Below are 23,866 nucleotides of genomic sequence, written 5' to 3'. Positions count from 1 at the left end.
GCAAGGGCAGCTGCTCAAGTCCCAGAACTTGGAAACGTACATTTTAAGGGAGTTAGAATATTGAGCTGAAGGGCTCTGAAGAAACAACAGTTTGGTACAGCTGTGTACATGTCTTATTAGTACCCATAACAAGTTAACAAAAAGGAATCTGATCGTTCAACTCCATTAATCATTCAGAACTAATGGGAACCATTCCACAGGTTACACTCTCATAAAAATCACAAAGCAGCACTGAAAGGGTATTTGACTGTTGGCCAGTGTTGTTTTTTTTAAAGATAGACCAAATTATCATTCTAAGAGGATATAGAAATGTGTAGTGTAAAGGCTGGGGGGGGGGGGAAGAAAAAAAGGGAAAAAAAATCCATTAAACATTTTTTAAAGTCTATCAGACTCTAGACCACTTCTCCACACTGAATGATGATTTATCAGTCTGTATATGTTGATTTCATGATTGTGTTGTGTTATCCTAGTTAAAACCACCAGTTATTATATTTTATTTATCTGTGTCTTAAAATCTTGGTATATTATGGAAATATTTTTCAAAGGCACTGATGAAAATTATACCAGTGCAGCTGTGCATCTTCAAGATGTTTCTTAATGATCATAGTGTACCTCAGGTATGAAAGAAATTATCAAGTGGTTTCAGAGAAAAGAATATGCATGCTAATTTATCAGTTCAAAAACTTAGTTACAAAGGAGGAGGACTAGCTAAAAAAATTTATTTTTCTTTGTTTGTCAAAGTGTGGTTTGGATTACAGGACTAGGTTATGTATGTATGCATCTCATTAACATTAGTATTTATACATAAGTCGATAAGAAGTCTTCAGTGAGAAAAAGAGGTAACATTAGTATTTATAAATAAGTTGATAAGAAGTGTTCAGTGAGGAAAAGACATAACTTACATGCATTATTTTATTCTGTATTACAGGACATCTCAAATAAAATGGAACCTGTGGTATAAATATCCATGTATTTTAATCAACTATTTTCAGCCTTGCTTTTCATTCAGAGACTACATGGAAAAATGGTGTTTGAAAGATTTATCTTCCCCCCCTCTTTTTTTGTTTTAAGTGACAACAAATGGATATGTTTTGCTGATCATTATTCTCTGGTGTGTAATGGGTGTCAACGCAGGATGTTTGCAGAGACCTCTGGTGCCCTTTAACAGTCTGCCACAAAGTAGGATGGAAATACTATTTTTCTACTTCTTTGAATGCCTCTCTGTAGTTTCAGCCCAAGATTTTCCTTGAAGTTCAAACTAAAACTATTACAGTAGTAATGCTTTTCTCAAGAATAGACCAGGTTGCACCAGTTCTGACTGTTTTTCTAAAAACATCTTGCAGGAGCCAGCCCACCTTTTCAACACATACTTTTAAAAGATTGCAAATTGCAGTGATTTTAGTACGCATTTATACACAAAGTACTTTGTGCTGAGTGTGAGTAAAGTTGTTTCAGCTGTTAGGAATGGAGCTAAAGCCTAAGCAAGGATACTGGAAGTTGAGCTCAACCGAGAGTTTATGATTTTAAGGGGCTGACATTACACCAAATTTCCCTCACCAAAGGGAACTCTGTAAAACAATTGTTTTATGCCCAATTCTTCACCTGCAGCACAAACAGACCAGAAAGGCCAATGCACTTGATGTAACTTCATGAGTTATTATTTTGAAGGACTACTTTTGTCAATAGCAGACATCTCTTCTGTAGCAGAAATTGGGCTGTGAGCCTTTCTATAAGGGAAAGAGTAGTTACCCAGCAGTCACTGCAGTTCTAAATGTTCGGCAAAACCATTATTCTTGTTGAACTCAAATAAACAGATAATTCATAGGCAGAGCATAAGAGCTGACAGTATAATTATTTCCTTAGTTCCAACCAGCATAACAGTAACATTTCTTCTAATTTATACTGTTTTAAATAGTATGTGCTGGTCAACATGCCTAACAGTATATTGTAAGCTTAACTTTATTTTGGCCATATCTTCCCTTTAGTTTTGTGATCTGATGTTCTAAAAGAAATTACAAATGCTCTGCTGAAATGCAACTGTCAGCACTGTCAGGAGGTACAAATGTCAACTAATATTTTCTTTTCTATTTCAAAGTATCTGTTAGGAAAATATACAATACAGCCTACCTTTTCTTCTCACATAAATTCCTGGATCAGAGTTAAACTTGTCATAACAACATTGATTTCTTAGTGCTTGATAATAGTGATTTACCATTTCATTTGAATGTCTGTGATGTTTATTCATTATTATTCTCACTTTTATGTGCTTTGCTCATGATGTGACAGTGAAGAACTTGTTATTAAGCAGTCCCAGTGGTTTAAAATATAGTTTATTTTATTAAAAGTTTGTTAATAATTTCTTTTGTTAGTATAAAGTTTAAAGAGACATAAATATTGAGAAATATTGAGAAATTCTTTGCACATAATCTTCTTACAAGGTTTCAAGGAAACCTTCCAACTATGTCATTCCGTTAAAAAAAAAAAAACTGTTAGCAAACTGAACCACATTTTCAATTACTTTTAACTTTCTTTTTGTTAAATATGCCTAATGCTACAAAGAACACCTTTGCTACCTATTCAAGCCTTTCTGAGCTGGACAGAAAAGGCTACAGGTGAGTACTTCTTGACCTTGTTCAACTTTTTTTTCTGAATATGTAAGTCTGTCCACAGAGTTGATTACAAGGGAATTGGGGTAATATGTGTTTTTTCTTTGAAGCTGCAGAGGAATTGCAATAGTCTTGGTCAAATAGAACACCTAATTTCTATGACCAATAAGTGAGACCACTTATATGGACTAGGCATATTCATTGATCGAAAGTGAGTTGCTTTGGTTTAGGCTATCATATATATAAACTAAAAATGTCATGTATGTTGTACTCACAGAAAACCAAAGGTAAGCATCTCAAGGCCCGTTGTTGTTGTACCATTTATGAGAGAAGAGTACTAGCACATTTTTAATTACCTACATAACCCTTTCTTGCATGCCATACTAAATTGATCATGTACTTGAGCAAAATAATGTTATTACTTATTTGGTAAAGAGGATCAGAGACAACTACTAATTATAAATGACTGTAATAAACTGTCAGGAACCTTTCAAAGGATTGTGGATGACAATGACGCTAACTTTTATTTCTTAACAATTTCTCTGAATGTTAGTAATTTGTACAGAGTAATTTAGATGCAATTGAATTAATCTGGAGATGACACATGAGTCCCGATTTTGCGTTTTCACACGTGCAAACATTTTTAATAAGACTAAAAATAGTGTGGTGAGTTCAGTGGCCTACAGGCCTGTGTAAAAACTTGTTTCTGTATATCTAAGCTTAAAACAGTAAATCATTCACCAGCACTGAACTAATAGAGGTAACTAGAGAGACTAGAAAGATCATCAGTAGTTCATCAGTACAGAACTTATTTCAAAGAAGAGGGAAATCTCAATGATATGGCAAAGATGGAAATAGTTTCTAAAATATGCTTTAATTGGTAGATGTTCCAGTCAATAGAATCTGTTAAGACAATCCAGTCTTATATGAGAATAAACAAAACTGGAGAATTTACCCTGGCTTCTGTATCAGGTTTGCTCCTTCAGTATAACTGTTCTAAGCCCCTGCATAAAGACATCATGAGGAGGAATCCAGTGAAGTATTGTACAGTATTTCTAGACTGAGGTTTCTCTGGCTTCCAGCCAGTGGATCTCTTACTTTCTTCTGCTAGCAAAAAAAGCTTGAGTTTTTTTCCCAGTGCCACCTGCTACAGTTGGCTCAGCCGCTGGATCCCTTGTCCATCTCTTTGTGGGGAAATCCAGGTCTCGGTTGACACTTCTGGTTCTGCAGGGTAGCGTCAGGGTGCAGACCAACAGCTGCAGCTGCTTTTCATGAGCATGATCTGCATCCATCTGCTCTTCAACAGGGAAACCAGTCATCAAAGCTCATCCTGCATGCCTCTGCCTAGTTTTGCCTTGACAAGAACTCAGAGCACTGCAAGTGAATCCTGAAAATTCTTAAAGGAATTAGCATTTTGGTCAGAAAACATCCTCACCTCTTGGAGATGGGAAGCTGCAGTGCAGTTAAATGCCTAGCAGTTGTTGCAGGATGAATGATCTAATCCAAAATGAAAGTTCTACACAAATATGTCACAATTGGAGACACTCTACGCAGAATGGAAATTTCCACTGAATTGGATTTACCCATGCTACAGTCAAATTAACTACTGTTCTTTGAACAACTATTTGAAGTTTATACCTGGTATATGCAGTTCAAGAGGCAACTTGATGGCTGCTTACGTTTTCCTCTCAGATAAGTAAACTGAGCTACTTACATTTCTTCAGAAAATTTTGAATTATTTCCTTAACCATTTGGTAAACCCTTTCCATTTTTCTTTGAAGAGCATACTTAAAAATGGGTAGATTATATAATTATTAGCCTCATTAATGGCAGATACACACAGAATATTGGTTCACTGCTACTACTTCATACTGCTCAAATACTCTGTCGCAGGATTAGCTTCAGTGTGGCTCAGGTGTTCTCTTTGCTTTCTACCTTGATCCTCAAATCCTTTTCTGTGTCACTGCATTAATCTCTGGTAAGGTGTGAATGGCTAATTCTGCATTTCCAAATTTATATACAATCATTTTTATTTGTTTTCAGGAAGACAGACATAGTGAATACGAAAAATCTGAGGTAACATGAGATATATGCCCTTTGGATTAAATTATTTGAAGTTTCAAATAGATTGTTAGTCCTTTCATTTAATATGGTTTTCTTCTTGTTTAAGACAGTGTATCATGAGGAATTAAGTCTTATTGTTATTAATATAATATTATTGTCCAATTTATCTTTCAGAATAAAGTTCAACCAGATGGAATTTATATTAGGAAAAAGTTGTATCATTAAGTGTTCATTTAGGTGGTTAACTTTCACTATAAGTCACGACAATTTTATTTTTCATTGTCCAGTGCTGTATTTATATGACAGAATAAATTATGCAGATGTTTATAAAAATAAAGTGCCCTCATTTTTTTCTCTGGAAAAGAACAATACTTGATCTCACAACCATACAACCATTGAATATGTACTGGATTCTATCAGACCTGCTGCAGGTGAGCTGTGAACCTGCACCTTAGCTTCTTGCTTTGCCAGTGAGGGCCATCCAACTGATGGCCTGCAGGTTATGCCTGGCAGAGGACAACTCTGCTAACCATAAATTTTAGTCACCATCTAACAAAAAGTATAATACATATGTTTTTTGTTTAATACACAATAAATTACATCAGAGAAGACATAATTTTGTTTATAGAGAGAGAGAGACACAGCAAGCTTTTTATTGCATGGTTTAGATATTTCCATTAGTCCTTACACAGTATATTCACCTTTTTGAACAATTATTCATTAACTTAATTGGCCTTTGGATTAGTCCATAATTGTCTGATAACAGTTACAATAAAATTTCAGTACAAGCCATTCACTGTGTTTCTCATAGGGTCATGTTGCCTAGTTATTGTAGTTGTATGTTTTTTTCTGTGATTTCAAGCCATATTTACTTATATGACACAATTATGTGCACAATTCAATGGAAGTCTTTGGTTCTGTTGTTACTTCAGTCCAAACACATTTCTATGCCTCCTGTGGGAGGAGGCTGGTACTTGCTCACATGTGTATCAGAAATTGGAACTATTTCATATAAGCTTGTTTATGTGAAACACTGTAGTAGATTTCTTGTTACCTGAAGATTTTGCAGAAAATATGTAGTGAATTGTGTTAGAACAATGTTCACATGGATATGTTGAAATATCATCAGCTTAAATGACTGAAAACGCCTTATAAAGGAGAGCTCTTTTGATATATTCATTGAGATGCTGGTGATATTTTAAGTAGAATCTAACAAAGTTGACTTTGCAATTTGGTGAGTGTTATAATGACTGTGGGATGGCATTTATTTAGGCTAACTGCTTTTTATTGAGGTTATGGTTCTCAGCATTCATTTATCATACATTTGTTTTAAGGCTAGTTTCACTATAGAAAGCGTTTCTTGGATCAAGGCAGTTAGCCCATCAGCAGTGTATCAGTTCATTTTGAACTTGATGACAATTAACCTTTCACAGTCAAGTGTAGATAGAGATCTGCAGCCTCACGGATGGTGTGCTGCTGTGTGGCACATGGATTTATGTGTGTCTGTTGTTGTGTGAAGATTGTAGTCTGAAGCTCCCAGGAGATCTGATACTGCTGGGTTAGTACATGTTTCACCTATCCAGAGAGGTGATGCCTTTTCATCACCATGTCCTTCCTCAGCAATTTGGTGGTATTTTGACCTTTATTTAGTATTGTTTGTCCCTCTTCAGTTATACCTACTTGGGGTCTATAATTTTCTATGGTTATTCTCTTCTTTCTCCAAGTCTTCATTCATCCCCTGCTAGTTGGTCTGGATAAACAATGGACTATGTCCATTTACATTTTAATTATTTGATTACATAGTGTGGCCAAAACCCAAAAAGAAGATAAAACTTACCAACCAAAAAAATAAGACTTACCAGCTTACATTTACAGGTTTCATTCAAATCCAGCTGAAATAAATCTCCCTTAGAATTTTATCAGTCTTAGACTTCAGTTTTGGTCAAGGCAGTACAGGTTATGCTAAAGCCTGCTTTATCTTCCTAATAGGTTGTATTTTTGTTGCATGCAATAGATGGAAGGCTTTACTTAGAAGACATTTTGTAGAGGAAGATGAATATATATCTGTCTACAAATTCTACAGTAACAAAATACTCTTGATCTCTAAGATTAAAATATATTTGGCATAAGGGCCCCTACTAAATTTTCAGCTAACATAAAAAATGTTTGAAATAGAGAAAAGGAAGATCTTAGTTACTGAAAATAATGGGTACTTTCAAGTACTTCCTTAGGCAAAGGGCTGCTTTAAGAAATTTTATTTATGATTTTCTCAGAAAAAAGGAAGAGGTGTACTTACTCTATAAGTATAGGTGTTACGGTCAATAATATAATCAGTCGTTGTGAACCAAAATGAGTGGGAGTGTTGATCTGCTGGAGGTTGTGAAGGCTCTGCAGAGGAAAAGGCTGGACCTATGGGCCAAGGCCAATGGTATGAGGTTCAACAAGGCCAAGTGCTGGGTCATGACAACCCCAGGCAGTGCTGCAGGCTGGGGACAGAGTGGCTAGAAAGCTGCCCAGCAAAAAGGACCTGGGGGTGCTGGTTAGCGGACAGCTGAACATGAGCCAGCAGTGTGCCCAGGTGGCCAAGAAGGCCAAAGGCATCCTTGCTTGTATCAGAAATAGTGTTACCAGCAGGAGCAGGGCAGTGAATATCCTCCTGTACTCAGCACTAGTGAGGCCACACCTTGAGTGCTGTGTCCAGTTCTGGGCCCCTCAGTACAACAAAGACATCGAGGTGCTGGACTGAGTTCAGAGAAGGGCAATGGAGCTGTGAAGAATCCAGAGAGTAAGTCTTAAAAGGAGTGGCTGAGGGCGTTGGGGTTGTTTAGTGTGGAGAAAAGAATGGTCAGGGGCGATCTTATTGCTCTCTACAAATACCTAAAAGGAGGTTATAAAGGTGGGGGTCAGTCTCTTCTCCAAGGCAGCTAGAGATAGGACAAGAAGAAATGGTCTCAAGCTGCGTCAGGGCAGGTTCAGACTGGATACCAGAAAGAATTTCTTCACTGAAAGGGTTTTCAGGCATTGAAATGGGCTTCCTAGGGAGGTGATGGAATTTCCATCCCTGGAGGTGTTCAAGAGATGACTGGATGTGGCACTTAGTGTTGTGGTCTAGTTAACAAGGTGGTGATCTATCAGAGGTTGGACTCAGTGATCCCAGAGGTCTTTTTCAATCTAAATGGTTCTGTGATTCAGTGAAAACAAATCATACATCATGTTCTGCAAGTTTGTAATCAGAACGTGGAATAATCGGTGCAAGAAAAGAGAAGTGAGAAGTGTATTGTATTTCCTCATTTGTTTGGGTTGGAACAAGAACTGCTCAGAACATCAGGAATAAAGGTATTAACATAATGTTTCCTGAAAACAATTAATTTTTTTCTATGTTGAAAGATTGTTTTTTTTACCAAGCCTGTGGTTGTAGCCAGGGCTGCTGTTTAAGAGGAGGAGGAGAGGCTGGGTAATGGATTGATGGGAACATTATAAGATTACCAAAGGTAAAGTGCTAAAGTCCTGCACCTGGGTGGCAATTCCCCATCAACAGGACTGGAGCTAGCTAGCTGGGGAGCAGCTCTTCCAAAAGGATCTCAAGTTCCTAGTGGAGAGCATGGAACCTTGGCAGCAAAAGAGGCCCAGCAGCCTCCTGGGCTGTAGAACCAGGTGCACATTCAGGAGGTTAAGAGAAGTGATCGTCTCCCTCTGGTCGACACTTGTGAAACCGCATTGAGATACTGCATCCAGCTTTGGGTTTAAACTGGAGGGAGCTCAGTAGAGGGCTACTGAGCTGGTCAATCAGGAGCACCTGCCTATGGGGGGAAGGCTGATCTGACTGGAGAAGAGATAGCTTTGTGGGAACCCAACATCAGCCCCCAGCAGTTATGGAGAGATGATCAAGAAAACAAAGGTAGGCACTTCCTAGTAGTGCATGGTAAGAGTATGAGAAACAATGGTGATGAATTACAACACCAACTTGTAATTCCCAACTGAGTATAAACAAAAAAATTCACTGGGAGAATAATTAAACAGTGGAACAAGCTGTCCAGTGAGGTTTTGGGATGTCTGTCCATGGAATTTTCAAAGACTAAGCTGAATTAGGCTGTAAGCATCCTGGTCTGAATTCAGTGGCCCTCCTTTGACTAGCAGTAAACTTCCCAAGATCCCTTCTAAATTGTATTTGGAAATTAATAATTTCTGTGGAAAATCACAGGAATCATCTTAGAGTTGTTTTTTTAATTTATTTTGTGGGTTTTTTTTCCCCTTGTTTCTTTTTTTAGCATTGTTTGCTACCTTACTTGTGCAAATTTCATGGTCTCTGTTGTATAGCACAAAGTTTGTAGAAACAGGTAGTTGTCTCTCCTTCAGGTCTACAAAACTGGGAAGAATATTTATGTGATCACATATGGAGGTAAAAAGTTCTTTTAATTAAGACGGTCAAAGTAACATTGCTAGACTATTCAAGCTGAATATGTTTGAGATTGCAACAGCTCCAAACTGATGCAGAGAATTACCCTGTACTTGGATAGAGAGATGTGAGAAAAATTGTCAATTGATTTCTGGACTGCAAGTTGATAGGAGTAGAGGCAGCAGTTATACTGGTCTGACCATGTCAATATTTGGATGAACTTTCAAAGAGAAAAAATAAACTTTGTATTAGATGAGAAGACAGACGGATAAAGAATATCTGTGATGCTTTGAGTCCTTATGGTATTTTTTTGTGATCTGTAAAAGCCATTTGAATTAGTAATATCTGACTAGTGTAATTTCAAATAGTATGCAGCATTATATGAAAATTGACTTTGAGAAATCCACAATTTGTGTGGATCTCAGAACAAAATTTTTCTTCTGGAAGATATCTTTAATAATATCTGTTGTTCTTAATGTTAAAAATTCACATTTCAATAAATTTTTTTTGCAGATTGTGCCTTTATTAAGTGTTTAGAGTTAAGGCTGGCATTGTTCAGTAATTTTGGATGTTTTTACTATATTAGTATCACAGAAATGTTGAAGATTTTATAAGACGTGATAATTCTTTTAAGTGAAGGTCTTGCTAGGACTAAAATTAATTCTACTGAAGTTATTACGCGTGAGAAGATGTTTCATATCTTTCAGGGATATGCTTCAAAGCTGTAACGACTCAAAAGATCTTGATCATCTGATGCTTGTGATATGTATTAAGATATCACAAGTTTTATAGTCTAAACACTCAGATACATAGGCAAAACTTTTTGTTTCAGGGAAGGAGTAGCAGGGTTACATGTCTTTATTCTGTTAGTGCTATGATTGTTCATTTTTTTACAACAGAGCTTTAGTTATTTAATACTAAGTAAACTTCCTTACGTAGTTTATACTTCTAATCTAAAGTTCTAATGTTTCTTTCTGTGTACGAATTTCTAATATTTTTACTGCACTTTTCCCTGATAATTAAGGTCCATATTCATCCCTTAAGTAAAAACTCAGAAAGAAGAAAGGAAAGAGGAAACAGGGCAAGAAATTATAAATAGCCAAATAAATATGACTTTAGAGAAGATGAAGAGCACAAGGCACTATGTATATTCAGAAGAATCAACCTAACAGTATGTAGTAGGTGTACTGGAAAAAAAGACGTAGGGAATAAGTGAAACATACTTCAGTGGGAGAGTGAGATACAATTTGACACACAAAAGAATGTGCCGAAATCTGGCAAGGCAGAAGGAGTGGGAAATAGATTGATGAAAGCAGTCTGAGATGGAATGGATGAGGGAAAAGAGATTTTTATCAAGAGAATGTCTAAACTAGTTTTGGAAGGATGAAGATGAAGGAACACAACATCAGTGACTCTATATCCCACAGGATTAGGAAGAGCAAGTAATGCTTTTTGGAGATATATTTTCAGTAGCTGTATTTCTTTGCTTGCAGTTATGTTTATTTTCCCAGAAATTTTCTGTGACACATAAAGCATATGAGTGAAGATGCTGCTGATGAAATACAAAAGAGAATTTGTTTCCATAGAAGGGTAATAGGACTGATGAGTATGAAGTCAGCCATGAAGTTTGAAAGATAAATCTTGACAGATGTTTAAACCATGCACTACTGCCAGCTAGCAGTGATAGTGAGCTTTCAAGAAAATCTTCTGTAGAAAAATGTAATTGTACTCTGTTCCAGCAGTCATGACTATGTGGTCCTGTCTATTGTTGCTACTGAAAAGAAGTAATATTTGTGTATGTACAGGAGTCCCAATCCTTTCTCAGCTTCTAAGGATATTATGAGTCTATCTGAGGCCCTTGTTTTATCTTAGGAAGATTCAAGAAAATATGCAAATGTGTAATTTAAATTGCTGACATGAGAGTAATTACTCATTCCTACCATGGTGAAGTTGCATTTTGCTCTCTAAGGAATTTTCCCCTGTTTCAGGCACTTCTTAAACTTATCCTTCTAGAGTTCAGATTTTCATCTACACTTGTTCCTATGCCTTGGTTGTTCACATGACACATGCCTAAGTATTTACATTTCTACCTTCTGAATTAGTCATCAGCAGCCTCTCTACAAATGTCTGGCTCTGGACATTGGGGTGTCAGTGACCATGTTTAGCTTTTTAGCTTTAGGTCTTCTTTCATGTGTGGAATTTGGCTAGGTCAGAAAACCTCTGACCTCTTATTGATGGGGCTATGAAATATACTTCTTTACCACATACAGGCATATAATGTTTGGTGTTTTGCAGTAAGCCTGGTTAGATATCTGATTTGTTGGAACACTTCACTGGGAAACTTCTCTGTTGTGACTGACTTATTAGGAAGCCCTGTCTGGTTTAAATGTGCTATTTTGACAAACCTCTGAAGCAGCATTGTTGATAACAGTGTAATCTCCCATGTTTACACTTTAAGAAACCTTATCATTTTCTCTGAAAGTTGAGAGAAATTGCTTCTTGTTTGTTTGTTTGTTTATTAAGTAATGGAAAATAAAGGTTAAATTGTATTATACTTAGACAAAGGATCTCTATAGAATATGCTGGGAAGCACAGCCAGTGAATAATAGCTGTCTTAAGGCATGTTTCATCATTTAGCTAAGTATCACTGTGCCCTACCCCTGCATTGGTAAAACTCCTGGAGCAACTGAAGACCCTCAGCTAAATGAAGTAAACACAACCAGTCTTACTGTTTTCATTAACGTACATAAGGTGACTAGGAAAAAGGTATATTCCTTCCACATCTTGTAGCATAGAAATTATCTGAAACATTGACTTTTCTTCTTATTTATTTATTAAATAATTATCAGAATATTCCTTGTACGGAAGGATTACTTTATCTCCAAATAGACAAGGCCACTATGCAGGTTGTGTAAACCTCACAGATACCAAGGGCTTGATTGAGTTGCTTGTGCGCTTGTGCATCAGTGGAGATACCTCATATTCCTTGCCAAGTCTCTGCTGCTCTAGAAGTCTACAGGGTCCCTGTAAATCAACCCAGATTGGGGGACTGGATATCCTTGTGTGTGTTTGATGGGAACAGGAGCCAAGGAATGGGCAACTAAATTGATACTTAGCCATGTTTAAATACTCCCACTTATCCTATATGTGTACTTCTGTGTGTAATACTTAGACATGCGTGATGTAAATAACAGTAGGAACACTTTCACTGTATCAGTTTTTTTTCCCAATTCATTACATAACTTGACAGATGTTAATTGCAACTCAAAGCTCATCTGATTGTTTTTTCTCATATTTAAAGGAGAACAAAGACCTGTGACATTAATGTCTGAAGATGAGCATGTTGCCTGATGTTGAAAAGGCTTATTTAGTCATTAGTCACTAGTGCTCAGGGATTTATTAGTCATGGTAATGTCTCCAATTAGTTGAAGGACAGAGAGCATAATTGGGGCACTTTTTGTCTAATTACTGTTAACTGTGTACATGCAGTTTACTGTTGAGTTTATGAGACTAGCTGAAGTGTTACACCAACAAGCATCTTAAGAGGTGAGGTCTCTTTCTTATTTATAAAATCATTAAATTCAGGATTAGCACCTGCAGTAATAGATGTAAAGTAGTGCTGTGCCATGAACAGGAACGTTTTAACGTTTGATGTTGTATTTTTGTTCTAAGTCACAGTCTCTCCAGACATTCTGAAAAAGAGCTACTGTCTGAACTTTGTTGGAAAAAATCTGTTTTATAGTAAATGGAGAGAGGATCAAGCATTATCTTCTGTGTATAGTGAAATAACCTTTAGATGAACTTGGAAAGGAAAAGAATTCCTCTTTAATTAAGTTTGCCTTTCTTCCTGAGGTTGTGAGAGAGAGGGGAAAGCACTACTGTTACAGTGAGAATTGAGTTAATTGACATTAATCTTCATAGATTTGTTAGATCTATTTTAATGGCAAAGAAGTAAAAAGGTGCTCAGCCAAAGTTAACTGCTGCTAAATAATTGAATGGTATACCTGAATTTAACATTTTATTTTCTGCTTTGAAATGAAGTTCGCTGCCTTCTGTCTTTCCTTCTATCCCATTCCAAAGCTTGGAGAAAGAGCTGGAGATACACAGTAACTTGGTAAAAGAGTAACAGTTTTGAATCATCTTGTCTTCCAAAGTGAATGTTTCTTTAAAGAACATGGTCCAAAAAGCTTGATTAGATGCTGATAACACCATCTCAACTGATCTGCTCACTGTGTACAAGGGATTTCTATCTTTGAAACAGACTAATTCAAATCTCTTTAACATGACAAAGACTGGTAATTCTGGACATTACTGGAATGTCCTGTTGCCTTCATGTCACTAGATGGTCTTTTTGGGGAACTTTGTGCAACTCCCCTCCAAACACCTGGATTGAGAATTCAAGTTGGCAGGTGGTGTGCTTTGCTTCCCTGGAGGGCATACAGAAGACTTTCTCTATGATTGGGTCACTTCCTTTCTCCAGCCTGCATCGTTCCTTCTTACCACAGTCCTGTTGTTGCACACCGGTGGCTATGGCTTAGGAGTCAAAGATGAAAAGCCCAGTAATATAGAAATAGACAGAGTGAGAACAGCTGTTTTCACCATGTAGAACAGCAGTAATCCAGTTCCTCCACATTTGGTTATATTATCATCTGATCTGTGATGATCTCTTTGCTGGTTTATCTAATGGATTAGTGAGTCACAAGCTCTTGTTAACCTTGTGTATTAGTATGGAAGTCTACTGCATTTCTTTTCTAGTGGGTGGCAATTTTTTCAGTGTACAATATTTTCTAGATAAAATCGCATAGTTCTATGTAAATAGTCGGAAATGCACATTTCAAGCCAAAACTTGTCAGACACTAAGTGTTGCTTCTAATAAAAGTGTCTTCTTAAATGGATTTATTTACTAGTGTCTAGAAAAGCTCTCAGATGTTGGAATGGAATTTTTCCCTCTCCCTCTGGAATTACATTAATAGCTTTCTAAGCTGTCGTTCAGAGTTTTAAAATTGGAGGAGGACCAGAGGGCCTCCAGTCAAGCAAGACAGAAAGTGAAAATTTAAAATGAATTTGTATTTGCATTTTTTTTCTTGTCAATTTTAAAACTTATTCAAATATAGTAAATAGTAGAAAAGAGACAAGTGGGAGATTAGGTTGCTCAGAGAGGTTGTGCAGCTTCCATCCTTGGAGGTCTGCAAAACCCAACCTGATCAAGCCATGAGCGAATTGCTCTGACCTCAGAGCCAGCCCTGCTTTAAGTAGGAGTCTGGACTAGAGACATATCTCATGATCCTTTTCCCACTTGAGTTGTCCTGGGAATCTGTAAATAAAATTAAGAACTCTTCGAAAGGTCAAGATGTTCAAGGAACTGTGAGTGGAGGTGTTGTGGATGTAACTCCTATTGGCTTTTGGTAGTAATGACATGACTTGTACTTTTCATTTTGGCTAAATCTCTGCTATTCTTAATAATATTGTGGAAAGAACATTAAATCAGGACAAAATAGTGTCACAATCACTTCAAATTCTCTGTGAATAACTGGGCTGATCCAGTGAGTCAGGTGCCCTGGATCTGTACAGAGCTCTGGTTTTTTCACTGTACTTTCTGCTGTTTGTGGGATGGAGGACAAAAAGAGGAAGAAGAAAAAGGTCAGTTTTGCAGTGGGTATGTAGAGAGCTACTTATAAATTAGCTTTTACTCCTCATCATCTTAATACCTCTGGGAAAAGGCTGGGATTGCCTCTCTACTCTGAGCAACTGTAATCCAATTTGTATAGTAATTAGATGCCAAAAAATTGCAAGTAGACCATAAATAGATACATTAAAAAAACCTGTGTGGTAACAAAACATGAAAGAGATGGCAATAGGTAGCTTTGAGGGAAAAAAAGTGTACATTTACAAAACTTAGCTTCCTACTTCTTTTAGTGCTCCCATTAGTGGGATCCTGCTAATGGGAAATGTTAAATATTTAATATCTGACATTTCTGTAATGCCTATGTAGTGCAGTAAAGATTAAGTATTTTATGGTGCATTTCAATTTAAAAGTATGAAAGTGCTTTTCAGACTGTTACAGGGAAGCTGTCATATTACTTTCAGCTTTAACAGACTCTTTCAACTTGTTTGAAGCAAGCTAGGTATGAAAGCCCAGATATCCAAACAGTTCATCCTCTGGGAACCTGTTGACTTGAAGTTTCTGTCGTACTTCCTAAATTAAACAGGCATGCCAAAGCCACCAGGCAGTTTGCACAGCCATGATAGTTGTGATTTTCAGTGAGACTTGCTAGTGTTATCCAAGAGGTGATGCAAGGCCTTGCGGTTACAGACCAGTTTGAAGCATTCCCACAAAGGACTGCAGTAGAAACCAGGCTTGCCTACTCTTTCTCTGTCCTTTACTGACTTTTTCTGTTTTTCACATGGAACATACTAGAGGTTTTCTTTCCTGTAGGAAATTTACTGAAAAATACCAGCCTTAGTTTTGAGGGCAGGATATGTCTGTGTAATTTAGAATCCCGTTAAATTCCTTTCTATAATAAAGTAGTTACGTTTTTAGTTTTGGTGTACAATAGAAATTGGCACAAGGATAGTAATTTAATTTCTTCCTTTTACTGGAATATTGTACTTACGTTAACACTGGATCTGATTTATAGGGGTTGCATATGTTCTGCAATTGCTAGCCAGTGCCCATTTGTGAAGATAGGTTGTGCGACTGTCAGAGTTACTGCTATCAATCTGATGCACTCTGCTTGACCTCTAACCCATAGCAGTTCCTTGAAATAAAGTAGATGAGTAATACAGATTGCAGTTTTTAGCACTGGAGGAATACTGAAGTACATACGCATTTGATTGAAATGGAAAGAAAACTACTTCCAGTCATTCTTTGACCTTTTGGTGATATCTGAGTGAATTTTCAGATGTAACCAAGGTATTGCAATTCTTTTTTAATGACTTAGTGATTAGCAATATATTGCTGCTTATCTAATTAAAAGATAGGTGATAAATGAATGTGTGTTTTCCTGGTACATTTGTTTCATCTTGATAAAATAGATAGCTAACAAATGGTCTTAAAATGGTGTACCATTCCTTTCAGTTAACTTTACCATATATACATGCAGATATGTAGTTGACACATGACTGCAGCTTCTGCTAATGTTTAGTCAAAGCACATGGAAGTAATGTTTGCTTGCTTTCTTAAAATGTGAATGGAGTTGAATAATTATACAAGTCTTATTTTTTTATATCATAGTTAGAAGAGAGACTACTAGGAAAGAGATTCTCTTAATGCTCTTGGCACCGAGATCTATTATGATTAAGCGTCTCTTGGAAATATTTACCATGACTTGAAAAAGAAGTACATGTAGGGAAAAGCTTTGGAATTACAGTTTGTGTTTTAAAACAGGAAAAGGCTAAGAGTAAGATGATGCCTACTGTTGCTTTTATGGGTTTGAATCATGGCTTGAGTTTTTCTGTATGGTTGATGTGTTAATGCCTCTATTAACATGTTTATTGGCTTAGACTCTCTACCACCATAAACCAAAATGTTGGTATTTTAAATAAGGGCCTACCTTTTTCTGTTGGCACCAGAACGCATTTGGATTTTTATAAAGTACTCTAAATAGTGTTCAATATTTTATTTCTTTCTTCTTCACCTCTTGTGTATTCAGTTTCACTGTTTCTTGTTGTTTTCCCTAATCTTGTTTTTCCTTTTTTTTTTTTTTTTTTATTCACTCAACATAGAGCTGATAAAGCAGACGATGAAGATGATGAAGATCTAATGGTGAATAAAACGTGGGTCCTTGCACCAAAGATTCATGGTGGAGATGTAACTCACATACTGGACTCCTTACTTCAAGGATATGACAATAAGCTTCGGCCAGATATTGGGGGTAAGCTCATAAAATGATTGAGTGTAACAGAAAATGTGAATAGAGATAGTGTGCGTTTTGTCAGATGGCAAAAATCCACTTGTTGCAATTTCTAAAACTCAAGATAGCAACCAGCAATTAAATGCAATGGTTTTCTGAAACTGATAAAATTAATGTTCTAGGCAAGAGTAGATTTTATGTTCTATTTACCATCTCTTTTTCTTATTGAAAATATTGTGAGCAATCTACAATAGATCATTGAAAGGTATTTACAATTTACTTTGTTTAACAAATATCTTCTGACAGAAAGAAATGTAGATATAAATCAGCTATGGTTATGTAAAAAACTGATCTTGAATCTGTAGGATTATTCCTAGAGATTTTACTCTTACTGTAGAAAAATATAACTCAACCTAGTTCTCTTCTTTCCTTAACTCAGATTTTGAAAAACTTCATAAGAATCTAAAAATATAAGTTATGACCTTATCTTTTCTAGAGGAATATAGGAAGGAAGATTGCATTGCTATAGATCAAGCTTTGCAGCTTGTAGGAAGGTAATTTTATCTTTCAATAGTCAAACCATCAATTTACGTATAATTATTAAGTTTAAATACTTAAAAGAATCTTGTTTTGAAAACACATAAAATATGAAAGCTTGGCAGCTCTTGTCTACCATATGCATGCTGGATCAAATAAGAAAAGCAATGTATTTTCTCTGAGTTTGTTTCCTGAACTGTGAAGGGAGAGGTAGAGGACATAATTGTTTGTTACATACCTGGCATTCCCTACCAAAGTCTGTAAGATGCTTATGTGATAAACGATACAACTGCTCGTTTCATTCATGTCAGAGAAGAGAGAGACGTCATCTCAAACTATGCATTTTCTTTTGCAAGCTTCTGACAAATTGTTTTCTTTCCCCAATTTCTTAGTTCTGTTTTATTGTTGACTGTTATCCTGAAGGTGTTGAAAGGCAATATTTCTCTCCCTGTCATAATATAATCACATGTGAACCCCATAAAGTTTAAGTCGTTTTCTTCATGTTCATTTAATTGAATTACTATAAACATTTAGACAACAAGGGAGGTCTTCCAGGATGTTTTTCCTTAAATTCTCAATGTGAGACAAATGTATAGAATTACTGTTGGGTCTTTCTTCCCTGTTTGATGCAACAAACAAAATGATTATGAGGGAATAAACCATGATTCCTTCTAATGATTAGCTGGTAGGTGGGGTTGAAAGGAAAGAGAATTCTTTTTCTCTACTCTCTCCATAAAACTTAAAAATAAATGGAGAGGATGCAAAGGAAGAGGAGTTTATTCTGACATGTCAAATGGATTTAGATACACCGAGATTACCTCAGTGGGTTGGAGCATGGTGCTAATAACACCAATGTGGGTTTTATCCCTGTACGGACCACTCACTTAACAGTTGGACTTGATGATCGTTGTGGGTCCCTTCCAACTCAGAATATTCTGTGACTCCTAGATGGGTATGGAAGAATTTTGATATAATACTTACCTTTACTTTTCTGGTTATGTACTGAGTCTTGATAGGACAAGAATCCTGCCTTTTTGTGAGTAACTCAGTGTACAGCTTTTTGGATTCAAAATATCAAGTCCTAAAAGAAGAAAGTTCTATCTTCTCTCACGTAAATATTCCCTTTGTCTTCTCAATACTTCTATACCAATCTGACCTTTTTCTATCTGGGTCCTGCCTCCACCCACTATACTAAAACATAAAGTTCATGCAGAATCAGCCAGAGTGATGAGGAGACATTTGGGAGTATTCACTTTATTTTCAGGAGAACAAAGGTTAAGATTGATTCTCTTCTGGATGGAGGGTAAGTTGCAGACTTCTGCCACAAAACAGAAATTTTGGATAACAATAGTTGAAATTTCTGACTTCAGGTGAAGGTATTGCATTCTGTCCAGTTGTTTGAGAACTGCAGCAGATATTTAACAGACAGAAAAACAAAACTGGGCTATAATTTGTTCATCTTAGTCTGCTTCAAAGATGTGGGTAAAATCTGGTGTCAGATTCCATATCTTCAGAGTGTATGTCAGTACTTGTACAACAAGGTTATTGAACTGGAATTCTCATTATCTTTCAAAGCAATAATATCCCACTGAACGTTCTTATGATTGAATTACAAAGCCCATTTACAATAACAACATTTTTTGTTTTGAACTTGGACTTTTTGCGTTTGAATCTCAGAGCAGAATTTTGTGTACTTCCTGATGTTGACACAGAATTTCAGCATCTCAGAGTGAGATAAGGGTTTCATTGTTAAGCATGAAGTTAGTCGAGTACCATGCTGAAGGAAAGCCAAATGAAAATCAAAACTTTGGAGACAATACTGAAATTTAATAGGAGAAAACTGTTCTGTCATTTTCTGTTTGCCTCATTCAAGTGTCCTTGAGTTGTAGTGGTTTCTTAACTACTACCCTTTGCTATGTTTATTAATCTTACTTACTCAATTTATGTGGCATTTAAGATGCTTGGAGTATAGAGGTTCCAGCATGGAAGGTCTAGTATTGAAGTACCGTCTGCTCAGTATGAAGTAATAGTAGTTACCAGATGAAGTCTGCTATCCGTGGTATAAATAATGTTTAATTATGGATGCAACCTTGGTATGTTGATTTATTAATAAAGCAGTACTATTCTCATTGTAACATTACCTTTTGGTTGCCAGATTTTATGACCACACTGTTTAAACATCAGTTCTGCATCAGAGTAGCTATTATTTTTGAACTTTCCTTTTTAAATTCTAGCTGCACATTGTTCCACCTCTCGCATCTTAGGGCCACTGATATATTAATATTATCCTATCAATGTGCAGAGCATTTTTTCCAGCAGTGATGTGTGTATGGGTGAAACACAACTGATCGATCTGAAAATTCAATTAAAAATAGGAAATAATCATCACATATCTTTAACTTATATGGAGTAAGTTTGAGGCAAGTCATCACTGGTAGAATTTTCAAGAATGGTCAGGGTAATTGCTCATGGACATACAGAAATTAGATACCTAGAGAAATCTGGATGACTCTTACTGCCCTATAAGCAGGACCTGGGTAAGAAATTGCATCTCAGGGCACTAATGTGGAAAGTCCTGTTCTCTGGGATACAGAGAATACATGGACAAAAATTGGACTTTCAAGAGACTAATGGAAGCACTAATTTTGGAAAAAAAATAAGAGTAGTAGAAGGATATTCTACTGAAGGAGTGGTCTTAGTGTAGCATTGATGAAAGTATGATATAGGCAGAAAACTAATAAGCTTGATCAAGTAGGAAAATACCAAGTAAAGACAGAGAGATATGTGTTTTTAGTTGAAGAATATTTTCCAAGAACTGAAGAAAATCAAAATAGAAGAGAAAGATGTAGAAGAGCATATTCAGTGAAATTTAAAGGTACTGGATGTGTGCACTGCATAGAAAATGATTGAAATAATAAAAGTGGTGGGGTAGGAGTATTTGCTAAAGATGGGTTTCTTTTGCATGAAAAGGTAAAAAAGTGTGGAGGACAGGGCTCTGCTTTCATCAAAATCACTTTGAAAAATTCTTCAAAGATGCAGCTGGAAGCCTGCTGTAGAAACTTGAGGCTGAATTTTCAATATAAATAACCATAAGAGTAGTAATCTTAGATAGCTGGTTGTGAGAATTGTATTATTCCATTAAAAGCTATTACAAATTTAAGGCCTCTGTTATTTCTGAATGTGATAGTCACCTAATTTATTTGCTGACTAACTGCTTTATCACCTAAAGGGGATGCTTCTTTAAGTGATTAATTAGGAGTTTTAGAAAACATGCTCAAAGAAAATAAGCCTGGATGAAATTATCAAAAATGGTCTTAGTTAAAATTAAATAGTATGATAAGTATTAATTAAAAAAAAAAGTGATATGTCTTAGACTTTCCTTAGAAAAAGAGAAAATTGTGGTAAACTATGGGAACTGGTTAATGAATTTAGATGGACTAACATGCTATTTGTTAATGAATTGAACTAATAGATTGGAGTAATGAAAATGGAGCAGTATTAAGCAATAAAAAGTGCAATGTTCTGCACTTTTACCTTGATGATAATAATTTCTGTCAGGAGATGGGTGTTTATAGACTGAGAATAGATGATAAGGAGAGCTTTTAAGTGTAGCAGGCAGAGATATTTCAAATATCAGAAGCTAAAAATTGGGCCTGGCAAAATACAGGCTATAAAAGAGGCCCTTTGGGTGGCAAGGCCAATTACTAAAATGATTTGTCAATGATAGGGGTAGATTTTTATCACTATGATTTCTCTAATCAGAAATAAATATATCTCAATATTTTTAAAACCAGAATAAGTTTAGTCTAGTGAAAAAAAGGTGTTAAAGCAGGAAATCAGAAAGTGGGTAGGTCTCTCTAGATTGGTCTTACCAAAGAGGTTTCCTATGTGCTTCAGCTATGTTAGGAGCTGGTGAACTATCCCTTGTGGACAGCTGCTTCTTGGTGCTCTTCTTTCTCTCTCTTTCCCTCCCTCTTGAATATTCAGTCTGTTGTCCTCTCACCTTCTTACTTTACTTTAGCCTGGATCATACTGTCTCTGTGTAAATCTTTAAAGTCTGCAAGCCCTTTCTCCCCTTGCTTAGAAGATTCTATAAGTTTACAGTGCTGTTTTGCACTTCATACAGGATGTGTGATATCACCTTCTTCCTACTTGTACTGTTTTCAGGGCTGATATAAAATTTTTAAAGTAAAATAAGAAGCATTCACAGTAGAAAAATCTTCTCAAACCATCTTTCATTGTTAGCTCTTTGTGGAGAGGAAATGAACAATAGTAATTATATGGATGTTAAATTATTATTGAGAATGTATTTTCCTCCAGCATTTTTCATTTACATTATCACTTCTGGTTCAAGAACACAAAAAGAATGAATTAGTTCTTCTAGTTCAGAAGTACTTTGCTCTGTACCATACAGAAGAACTAATGTAACAAAACAGATTCTTCCAGTCTTCTTGAATTGTATTCCTTTCTCTGGTTTATTTTGCTAAACTAAAATAATTTCAACACAGGCAGATTTTCAAACTCTTCACTGGCTCTTAATACCACTAATAATCTCACTCAGAGCAGTATGGAAAAGGAAGAATGAACTCTCACTCATTACAGGAAAGCCCTTGTGGCAGATGAAGTACTGCTTGCTGCAAGCTGGAATTTCATAAAATTGACATAGCCCCCATTAAAAACTGGCTCACTGACAAATCTCAAAATTTACTTGTTAATAAGGAATATCAGTGGTTGGGCTGCCTATAATGGGGCCTCATAGGAAAGTCTTGATCAAGAATAATGGTATTTCGAATGACTTCAGCAATTCATTTTTGTAGTAAAGTTGGCAGATGACACCAAGGCTGTTGGAAAGGGAGAGGCTGCATCTGCAGGGTAATCAGCTCCTTCAGAATAACCAGAGATCTGAGAATTGAGCAGGGGGAAAAAAGAGGAGGTGGAAGGGGAAGAAACCTATGGATTGGATTTCAAGGTGAGAGATTCTGCATAGTAAATTATTCAGCATTGCTTGAACAATGAGTCAAAACACACTTTGATCCATCTCCTTGTTTTCTGGTCTGGCAGTGGGGCTGCTGTTATGTAAATAACAGCAGTTAAATTAAAGAGTGGTAAAATTAAAGAAAAAAAATTATCTGTTTGTGAGGTGTGGTGTATGTTAAATAGATTACAGAGTACATATGAGGGGAGATCTTGTTGCAGTCTACAACTTGCTGGTGAGGGGAAGAAGAGAGGAAGGCTCTGATCTCTTCTCTGTGCTGACCAGTGACAGGACCCGAGGGAATGGCCTGAAGTCGTGTCAGGGGAGGTTTAGGTTGGATATTAGGAAAAGGTTCTTCACCCAGAGCTGGAACAGTCTCCCCAGGGAAGTGGTCACAGCACCAAGCCTGAGAGAGTTCAAGATGCCTTGGGGCAATACTCTCAGGCACACAGTGTTACTCTTGGGGATGGTCCTGTGCAGGGCTAATGGTTGGACTTGATGATCCTTGTGGGTCACTTCCAACTTGGCATATTCTGTGATTCTGTGATATACACACACACATTATAAACTTTTTACTCTGATATTTCAACTTGTGCACATGAGTTCTTGTGTTTTCCCCCTTCCTTTATGAGCTCTGCAGAAACTAAAAACATTTGCAGCTCAATCACAGAATATTCTGAATTGGAAGGGACCCACAGGGATCATCTCAGGAAGTACTTAGTTTTTCCCCCAGGAAATAAATTTGTTTCCAGAATCTTTTTAAACTTTCTGTGAAGCATGCTGGGGACAGGATGGTGATCAAGTGACTTTATGTCACTTGTGTGGTCATAAAAATCCTTTGTGCAGCCTCACTGGTTTGTCTTTCTGTCAGGCTTAGGTTTACACCAGTAACTGGATTTGGAATCGAGAGGAATTTCCTCTCAAGTGATCTTGGCAGAGAAAAGGTATCTTAAGATATTTAGGAAGTGTCTTGCCTGTCATTGTAGCTGGCAAGGATGTCAATGATACCTTCTTTCTTTCTTTCTGTTTGTCCAAGTTTTTAGAGATTTAAAAAACCTTCTTGCTTAACATTTTAGATTTGTTGTTGAGCACTTGAGCGATCTCTAATGGTTTGCAGTATAAAGAAATTAAATCTGATGACCTAGGGTCCCTCTTCTATAAAATCAAAATGCCTTTTTGTTTGTATCTTCCCCTTTTTTCATCTGCAGATGAACGAGATGCTTCATTTTATTGTGTCAAATCATGAAAGGACCAACAGAGCTCTATTATTAACCCTCTCCTTTCTATTGGATACTAGGACATATATACTTTTGTGTCAACATTCTGGGTCTCTAGTAGAAGCTAGAAAAAAATGCCTGGTAAACTGATGAAGTTAAAGTGCATTCTCACCTCTTGTGTTGGAGCCTTTTTTCTGTATAAACCAGTTAGGAGGAAA

At 36.5% G+C, this 23,866-nt stretch overlaps 1 protein-coding gene across 7 annotated transcripts in view; it reads left to right on the top strand.

The window, feature by feature from the left end:
* GABRG1 (gamma-aminobutyric acid type A receptor subunit gamma1) overlaps positions 1-23,866 on the top strand; it is a 61,263-nt gene that overhangs the window by 866 nt on the left and 36,531 nt on the right. For 3 of the 7 annotated variants that reach the window (XM_032686239.1, XM_032686242.1, XM_032686243.1), the window contains exon 2: positions 16,792-16,940. In XM_032686239.1, the coding sequence (XP_032542130.1) occupies positions 16,792-16,940 (149 nt within the window). Of the gene's footprint in view, positions 1-2,595; positions 2,613-14,682; positions 14,723-16,791; positions 16,941-22,278; positions 22,426-23,302; positions 23,376-23,866 lie in introns of those variants that run through there. The other 4 variants (XM_032686241.1, XM_032686240.1, XM_032686245.1 and 1 more) reach the window with 4 other exon arrangements.

This window comes from Chiroxiphia lanceolata, chromosome 4 (genome assembly GCF_009829145.1).
Source record: "Chiroxiphia lanceolata isolate bChiLan1 chromosome 4, bChiLan1.pri, whole genome shotgun sequence".
In the NCBI taxonomy this organism is placed as follows: Eukaryota; Metazoa; Chordata; class Aves; order Passeriformes; family Pipridae; genus Chiroxiphia; species Chiroxiphia lanceolata.
Note: the sequence above shows the minus strand (reverse complement) of the source record. Positions and strands in the feature narration are given on the sequence as shown.